Source organism: Egretta garzetta, unplaced genomic scaffold (assembly GCF_000687185.1).
Source record: "Egretta garzetta isolate BGI_Z169 unplaced genomic scaffold, ASM68718v1 scaffold234, whole genome shotgun sequence".
Lineage (NCBI taxonomy): Eukaryota > Metazoa > Chordata > Aves > Pelecaniformes > Ardeidae > Egretta > Egretta garzetta.
In genome coordinates, this window is record NW_009259528.1 from 1,460,880 (window position 1) to 1,470,285 (window position 9,406).

The window sequence follows — 9,406 nt, forward strand, 5'->3', positions numbered from 1 at the left end:
ATTTTGTTAGAGCACCAAAAGCTGTATTTTCCGCAAAGAGCTCAAGAAGTCATGGGCATGATCCGCCCCATCCCACCCTCAGAACCTGTGCCCCTGCAGTCAAGGTCCCCAATTCAGTTTTCTTCATCGAAGTGGACTTAACGGCGAGTAGTGTCCAGCATTCCCTGGCAGATGCAGGGAAACAGTTTTCAGGTCCTCATCACAGAGGGACTTCAGGCAAAAAGATCACATTTAGAGAAGGTCCTGGGCTTCTGTCGTTACTGGAGGCCAAAGCCACGGGCAGGCACGGTTTTGCACAGCCAAGTAATGGAAGATGACTCCATACCTGATGGCTTCTGCTTAAAACCCTGCTAAACCTGACTTTGCATAGAAATAGGTGCAGTCCATGAGCGCTGTGGGTTAGGGACAGGGCAGTAACCTTGCACAAAGCGGTAGTGAGAAGTAGTTGCAATCACTTTCTAAAACCGGAGCGTAACCCCATGCACGCTCTGGTGGCCAAACCGCAGCATCTCACAACCGTTCACAGTTCATTGCTTCAGTCACGTAAATCCAGGCTGCTGCTAACTATCAGACACACACAAAAATACATCAATGGAAAGCGTACGTAATGAATTCTCTCTATATCTCACTTTAAAATACCCGGGCTGTGTATTTGGGCAGTAAGGTAAAGAGCAGCCCCGCACAAAGCCAAATACAAAGCAGCCTTTGTGTCACCGCTCACCTGGCTGCAGATTTATTGTATTTTTATACGTCGTTGTTTACAAAACAGAGTGAAAGTCAAAGCATAAAACCCCCAAAGCTTTCTCCCTGTCACAGATGCTCTTTATCCCCCCGTTCTTGTTGGGTTTTGTCTCACGTTGCTCACACTGCGCAGCACATGAAAGCAGAAGGGGACGCATCCTGACACCTTGCCTTGCACAAAGATTAAGAATCAAGCATGGAGGAAGCACAATTTGGGAGAGATGCTCAAATATTACTGTTCTTGAGAATCCACATTACTGCCTTCAAAAGCAAATGAAGGCTTATTAAGAGATTGCTTGATGCCAACTCATTCGTTAACTCGGACGTCACCCTCAGCATGTGAACGACCCCGACCAACTTCCATACCCCCTGAACAAGGCACAGCTCATTCGCAAGACTTAAAGGGTTGTTATGTAGCCAAAGGTTTGTAGGAAACTAATATTGACCTGTCTGCAAAGATTATGAAAATGCTGAACAAAAATGTTGGTGAACGGAGATAATCATCTAGGAATGTCGATGAGGAGAAACAAAGCATGGGGGAGGAAAGGCATTAAAGAGCAAATCGATATGTAATTTAAAAATCATTAAGACAGTCACCAGCTGTAATGTACTAATGCTAAACTATGTGCTCCGAGACAGGTGGTGACCGCCGACGTGGGAAGGCAATGCACAACTGGAGCAGAAGAAAAATACCTGCAGTACCGCGTTCCCAGCCTAAAATTAATTCGTAAATGCAAATGGACTTCAGAGACATTAATACATTTTTGATTTATGGAGGCACCAAGAGACCTTTAGTGCTTGTACTCCACTAAGTGAAGAATATAAGCATTTAACATCTAGGTGAAATAATCCCCTCTTCCGCCTCGTTCACTCATCTGGGAAACGCACAAATGGGCTGTGAACGTCTGCCTTCCTCCTCGCACCATCGCTGCCCCCGAACTTTGTCCGAAGCACGCACAGCGCCGGGCGCCCTGGGTGCGCGGAGGCGGCGAGCAGAGGCCGCCCTGGCTCGGGCGCTTTGGCAGCCCCCGGGTCCTGGAGCCACCAGGATTGACGACGGCGTTTGCCACAGCTGGAGCAGCCCTGGTGTTCCCCCCCGACCGCAGGGGGGACGCTGCAGATCCACCGCCCGAGGGATGGCGACGCGCCTAGCAATGTAACATCCCACGCTTCAAACACAGCTTGAGCAGCAAGGCCCGGGCCGGTCAGCTGCACCCGGAGCTGAATGGCAATTCCAGGATAGTTGGAAAATCCTGCTGGAAGAAAGCAGGCGGACACACCAGGATCACGGCTCCTTCCCGCTGGGCGCTGAGAGCAAGGCAGCCGTGCCGAGCGCGGGACGCGCTCCAGCGAACTGCAGCTCGTGCTTCAATTAATAAGATGCAGCATTACAATGATGACAGACCTGCCCGATTTGAACATTACCGCTAACCTGAAGATTTCTAAAGAATAAGAAATTGCTTTTTGAAAATGTGCTTTGGTAGAAATCTTGTTTTGTAAGAGAAAAATAAGAGCAAAAACTTAAGGTCATTTTTCACCAGCTATCTCCACACAAGCAGAAGCGACTCCAGACAACACTCCGATATATTTGAGATATCTATTTACGTGTATATACGCATATTTACATATACATACCCGTATCTATCTCAGGCATCACAACTTGTGCAAATGCCCTTTTTTTTTACCCTACAAAGGGAACCCTGGGACTGCACTCAAAAAACCGCTGCCTTCAGCCTGCAGCGCACTAGAGGGCAGCCCGACCAAATGGGAGCGAGGCCTCTCCTCCCCCAGCACCCAGAAAAATCCACAGGTTTTACCCTCTCCCAACTGCCTTCCTACGAAAGCAGGGTTATACTTTTTTTACATCTAGTCATGCAGGCTTGGGATTTTTTGGAGCTTATAAAAATCAGTCTGGTTTTATTAATGCCTGGGGTTTTTTATCCTGGGTGACCTAATTATAATCAAGTGTTGATTATTTATTAAAATAGCTGTAATTCCATGATCGCAAAAATCTAATTATTAATCGGCTGAGCAGTTCCAGAGGGACAATGTCCTGTCAAAGTACACCAAGAGCACAGGTTCTGCTGCTTTAGCCAGGCCACCACAAGAACCACACCGTTTGGAAGATCATCACCACGATCTATGGGGGTAGAGGTGCCTACCGGGGGAGCCGGCACTCCAAATGCACAAAGCTTCCCTTTCCTCTTGCCTCTCTCCTGAACTGCTAAGCAGAAAGCATCTTACCAAAAATACTCTGAAAGTCTGGCAGGAAATGTTCTACTCTCCTATTTGACAAAATCATAGAGTCACAGAATCGTTGAGGTTGGCAAAGCCCTTTCAGCTCATCAAGCCCAACCGCTCCCCTACCCCTGCCATCCCACCCCCAAACCCCGGCCCTCAGCACCGCCTCTGCCCGGCTGTTAAATCCCCCCAGGGCTGGGGACTCGACCCCTTCCCTGGGCAGCCCCTTCCAGTGCCTGACAGCCCTTTTGGGGAAGAAATTTTTCCTAATGTCTAAATAACAAATGCGTATTAGGCATTTACAGCTCCTTTTGCAGACTGCTGGCTTTTGTCAGAAGTGTAATAAATAGGAAAGCCATGTATTTTTAAAGTGATCCCTCCTTCCGCTAACGGTAAATGTACATAACAATCCCAGAGAGGGAGAAAGCAAAAAGGTTTGCGTCAAAGCCCAGCGTATGTCACACGCCGAAATGTTCAAACCTCCCCAATCTTTTGGTAGGACTACAGATCTGTATCTGTAATTTTCTGCTGTCATTTTGTTTTGAACATCTGCCACTTGAGCCTATGTGCACGTTACCAGAGCTGGTGGCTTTCCATCTGAGCTGCCTCCAAGTGCTTAATAATCCCCTGCTGTTTGGGGACTTCCAAGGGCACATTTAACATTCCTCTACCATACCCGTGAAACTCGCTTTGAGAGCAAGGAAAGGGGTGTTTTGGTACCACTGTACTTGAAAATCATTATTGCTCTCCTGCATTCTTTAACCATAGGAAGATGTCACTAAATGCCTTATTTAAAAAAAAAAAAAAAAAAAGTAAAGATATTTTTTTACTAAATAAGCAGATGAAAAAACCCTAAAGGCCACAAGGTATCATGGCCCTAAGGGCACTTGTAACCCTTTAATGGCCTTTAACTGGGCTCACCTGTGCCCCCCAGCACCCTGCCCCTGGGCCCCGGACCCCACTTCAGCCCGGCCGGGGTCCCGGGTCCTGCTCCAGCCATGGCGCAGCACACCCGCCTCCAGCCCTGCTCCCGGCCCGTCCCCTCCGGCTCCTGGGGGGCGCCCCGCCGCCCGCCTGGCTCCATCCCCACAGGGACCGGCCCCGGCCAGGGGGGCGCTGCCCGCACTGGGTCACCCTCGGCTGCCACCTCATCCCCCCGCGTGGAGCAACCCCTCTCACAGTAACTTCCAATTTCTTCATCTCCTGACTGCCAGTTCATGAAGAAAACAGGAAAGTGAGAAGCAAACCCTTTGTAACAAGCACCCAAGGACCCACAGAGCTTCGACCTCTGCCACGAGGCCTTATCTTGCCCTTTTAACAAAACGTTTTTTGGGCCCAAGTGAGCAAGCGCCTTCATTTTGGTGCAACGATGCTTTGCAATGGGTTCCTGCAGCTCTGCTTAGGCGGAAAGTTAATGCCAACTGCAGGTTACCCCTCGGCAGAAACCTCTCCAGCACGGTGCTCACCGGCGCTCACGCGGGAGGAGATCTTTTCCACCATCGTTACATTTTGAGGGTGCCCGAGCCCTGGCCCAGGCTGCCCAGGGGGGCTGTGGAGTCTCCCTCTCTGGAGATATTCAAAACCTTCCTGGATGATGTCCTGTGCAACCTGCTCTAGGTGAACCTGGTTTAGCAGGAGGGTTGGATTATATGATCTCCCGAGGTCCCTTCCAACTGGGATTCTGGGATTTCAGCTACAGCATCTGTAAGCACCATAGCTCCTTACCATCCATTCCTCTGGTCCTGCTCACTGGTAATCGCCACCTAGTGCCCTCAGCTCTTTCTGTAATTTCTCAGTTTCTGCACATCCTCATTTGGTTACAGTTCTATTACTAAGCTTACTAAGTTTCCAAAGCCTCTCAATACGATGCTCATCAGCCTTATTCAGAACCGTACAAATGTACAAATTTAATATTGAATTTTAAAATGCCGATTTCATACGCTCTCACGTCATAGTGGTCTTCAATTACAGGATAGTCTAAAAATAAGTTGTAAAGCTCGTCTGGAAAAAAGGTCTCTGGAGTCACAGGCTCAGCACTGAAACAAATGAAAATCTGAGCTGCGATTTCAGAAAACTGTTCTCTCACAGGTGAGTTTATTTTTCTGAAAGAAACCCAAAATGTTCTTCAACTATAATCCCTATATAATATATATATATATATAATCTATAAAAGATTATCTTTTCTTTCTCTTTTCCCTTAAATATCTACCATGCCACGTACACAGCTATGGCAAAATACAACCATGGATCGTACTTTGAGCCAAGGGCCGATTACTATATATGTGTATATACATATTCATGCACGCGTGGAAACGTATCTATTCTGTCATTAAACAAAGACTCATGCAAGAGCAGAGAAAACCACCTTATTCTGAGAGAACAGCACCTTATTCTAGAGAATAGCACCTTATCCTCCGGGCCCTAACAACGACTGGCGATCCCCTACGGGCCCCCCGTAGGCAGTTAATCTGCTGCCTAGGGCTGGGAGGATAACCAGGACCTCGATGAGTAAGGTACAACGAGTAGAAATGAGTGACTGTATAATGGCTTAAAGTCATTGAGGTAAAATAATTCTTTTTAATATGTTTTCCATTTTGTTTCTTTGGTAATTCGTACTTTCATTTCATCAGTCCGTTTCTGTAATTTATACAAAGAAGGTGAGCAGAGAACAATTCATACTTCCTAATGTATATGATAAAAATAACGAAAAAAGTCCCAAATTATCACCTATCTCACTGATTCGTAGTTTTAAAACTGTTTCTTTTCCAAATGCAGTAACAAGGTAATTTGATTATCAATAACCATACACACGATGGAAACCGCTGTGATCATTTCCACTTCAGATGATGTATGTAACAGAGTGCTTTCGAAGTTTTGACCCTTGACAAATGCAGCTTTTGGGGGGTGGTGGGGCGAACTCATGACACGGCATAGTACAGAAATACCTCATTTCACCAGATACCAGAGTATCAACAATTTCCCATTCTTTACGTAACCATTTGGCCTCTTATAATAAACTCCTACCACCCTTAAAGGCATTCTGCTATTCTCCTTTAGGGTTCGTGCATCTCACCGGTATGTGCATCCCCCAAGACACGTACCTACGTTTGCAAGCAAACCTTTATCTGCGATCTGGGCCCCTCCCTCCCCGAAGGACCTGGGGGGGCTGGAGCATGTCCAGAGAAGGGCAGTGGAGCGGGGGAGGGGTCTGGAGCCCCAGGCTGCTGGGGAGCGGCTGGGGGAGCTGGGGGGGTTCAGCCTGGAGCAGAGGAGGCTGAGGGGAGCCCTCATCACTGCCTACAACTGCCTGAGAGGAGGGGGGAGCCGGGGGGGTCGGGCTCTGCTCCCAGGGAAGGGGCGATGGGACGAGGGGCACCGGCCTCAAGTTGTGCCAGGGCAGGGTGAGGTTGGCCATGGGGAACAATTCCTTCCCCTTGGGGCTGTCAGGGGCTGGAAGGGGCTGCCCAGGGAAGGGGTCGAGTCCCCTCTAAAGGTCCCTTTCCAACCCCAAACATTCTATGATTCTATGATTTCAGACATCCCGTGTGACCAAGGTTCTGAATTTCTACCATCTGACATATTAATGACATCTGCCCACCAAAATGAGGTACTACACACATTTTTTCCACAAGCCCTTCCCCATTCTCTCAACTGCCACTCAAAATACCGTTGTTCTACCTGTCACTCTGGGCTGGAACCTAAGCATCATCTTCATCTCGGCAATATAGATAATAATTATGTCCACTGATCTGTTGCAAAAGTCAGCCTGTCACCGAGTACAACACTTAATCATTTCTTTGATTAATTTTCTTCCTTGTTTAAAACCTAAGCTGCTTGTCCTTACTTCCAGGCCCTGTTCTGTCCCCAGCCTAACACCCTTTACTGCTGAAATTGTTACTCCTGGCTCCAGCCAAGCATTCCAGGCTCTCACACACTGCCCTTCTGAACAAGTACCACCGTGCTTCCTTGCTGCTCCAGCGTGGGAAGAGTTTCCGGGAAAACAAGAAACCTGGTTTTTGATCCTACTAACCCCCTTCGTACGGTCCCTATTCCCACACCACCTCCTTTGGCAGCGCACAAGCTGCGGTTACGCTACGGCCACCGCATGGACCTGTGTTGCTTCCCCACCTCCTGCCGCTAACAAATACCCTGCAGATGCACAGTCGTACAGCTGGGTCAGCCCGGTGGGGCAAGCTACAGCTTTCCTCTGGATAGAGTCCTCCTGAAAACAAGGACCTTTAGAAAACCACCAAACCCCACCCATACCAACCCAAAACACTTAAATGCTTTCAAAAATTCACCGTGCTGGGAAATTTTCTTTTAGGAAAAAAAAAAAAAAAAAATTAAAAAAAAAAAAAAAGGGTTTGAGCAACTTCCTCCTGAAAAGTGTAACAGAAAAGGTTTGGGGAATGATGCCAAAAGCTGTGTTTTCTTTGATTGACTTGGAAGCTGCCGGGGCAGAGTGCAGAAGAGCGCAGGCTATTTGGAACAGGCGACCTGCATCTCAGGCTGAGGCATTTTGCAGAGACGGGGAGGCACCGTAGAAGCCGCCTTACGCTGTCATCAAAGCTAATAATCGGAGACGTTTACCGTCCCTAAAATAATTCTGAGCTCAGTAGAGACTGACAAACAGAATTACTCAAAATCATGTGGCAATTCACAGCATCTGCAGATACACAGTAAGCTGAACCCGAGACTGATTCATATATGCTAAATACTTCCCACAGAATTACATTTAAACTGAGGTTGCCAGAGATGAAGTTCACATTTGTGAGCTGTGCTTTTCTTCCTTCTACAATTTTTGCTTCTTGGCTAAAATACGAGTAATTAAACCCTCTTCTCTCCCACAGCTCACAGTTCTTCGCTGACAAAGTCAACAGAAAGGAAGCAACAGCTCAAAAGGACTCGGCTGCCCGGCTCCAGAACTGCACCATTGGAAATGCAAGGCGGCCTCATTTAGAGCATCCAAAATACCCTCTCCTCCCGGACGCGAGTACATCAACCCAATGAAGATGGGTAAGTGCTAATGTCTCCGCTACGAACGCTTTTCATTTGTGGATCGTTCCCAAACAGAATAACCATGTTATCCCCATATTACTGGTGAGATAACTGAAACCCCGAGGTACCGCTGTAACTCGCTGCACAAAACCGAGTCGTTGGGCAAGACCACTACAGCAGCCTGCTCCTTTGCAGCTTTCTATTTTCAAGCAGCAGAATCTGAAATGTAGGATGTGGTGTGCCACATCAGCACTCAATACACCCGAATGGTTCATAAAATTACAATTTATGAGAGCTTTAACTGAAACGTGATGGTGTCATTTTTGCAAACAGTTCCATTAGGTTCGTAATCCCAGCTTTCAGGGATTCTAAAGGACCAAACGTTTATGTGCGTGTCAGGTACTCTTGTGCTTCACAAACCCAGGATCCAAGATTTAACTACGTAATTGCATATAGAAAAGTAATGATAGCTGTTATAAAGTGTATGTTTAACTGAACAAGAGGGGCAAGGCAGTAGCTTCATACGAGTGAAAAAGCAGGATGGCAGACACCCTGCTATAGCATGCTCGGGTGTTTCATCGGGGCACTCGCACGGGCTGATTTGAAACAAATAGGAGAGGATGCTATCGACGGGCGAGTTCTTCCTCTTACCTTCACTCTCACTGTGACGGTAGCGAGCCCAGGAGGCATGGTGCCCTTGCTGTCGAAGGCTTCCACGAGAAAGGTGAAGGTTGCTTCTGTGTCCGAGAACGATTCATAATCCAAGGACTTCAAAAGCGACAGCTCGCCCGTATACTTGTTCAGTGCAAAATACTGTAGTGCCTCTTGTGTCCGTATTCGATAGTTAACATCAGAACCAAGATCAACATCCTTCGCCTAGAGCATGCCACACAGACAAAAAAAAAAAGTACTTAAAACCAAACCAAATCCATTGTCACAAGAAATCCCAACTAGATTTAAAGACCATTGAAAAAGCAAACTACTGCAAACAACTTCAGTTTCGTTATATTGTTCTAATAGTATTGGATGTACTTAACGCCATTGCACAAACAGGAGGACGGCACACCCACGGAAGGTTACAAACCCCAGCGATACCAGCCACAGGAAACGAGCCCGATATCCTGGACAAGAGTCACTGGAAGCTCCGTCTGTTCTTGTGCTCCTCCCCGGGCGCCTGCTCTTGGGCACTGCCAGGGAGAGGGCGCTGGGCTAAGCAGACCTTTGATCCCACCCCCTATGGCAGCACGGATGTCTCTAGTTCATACCAGTCTTTAGCAAAGAACATTACTTTTCATAGAATCATTGATTGTTGGGGTTGGCAAAGCCCTCGAAGCTCCCCCAGCCCGACCGTTCCCCTACCCCTGCCATCCCACCCCCAAACCCCGGCCCTCAGCACCGCCTCTGCCCGGCTGTTAAATCCCCCCAG

The 9,406-nt window shown here is 47.8% G+C and overlaps 1 protein-coding gene across 1 annotated transcript in view; it reads right to left on the bottom strand.

The window, feature by feature from the left end:
- The window catches only part of PCDH15 (protocadherin related 15), a 326,536-nt gene that overhangs the window by 89,179 nt on the left and 227,951 nt on the right, over window positions 1-9,406 (bottom strand). The window contains exon 19 of the mRNA XM_009637544.2: window positions 8,632-8,856. Within this exon, the coding sequence (XP_009635839.1) occupies window positions 8,632-8,856 (225 nt within the window). The remainder of the gene's footprint in view (window positions 1-8,631; window positions 8,857-9,406) is intronic.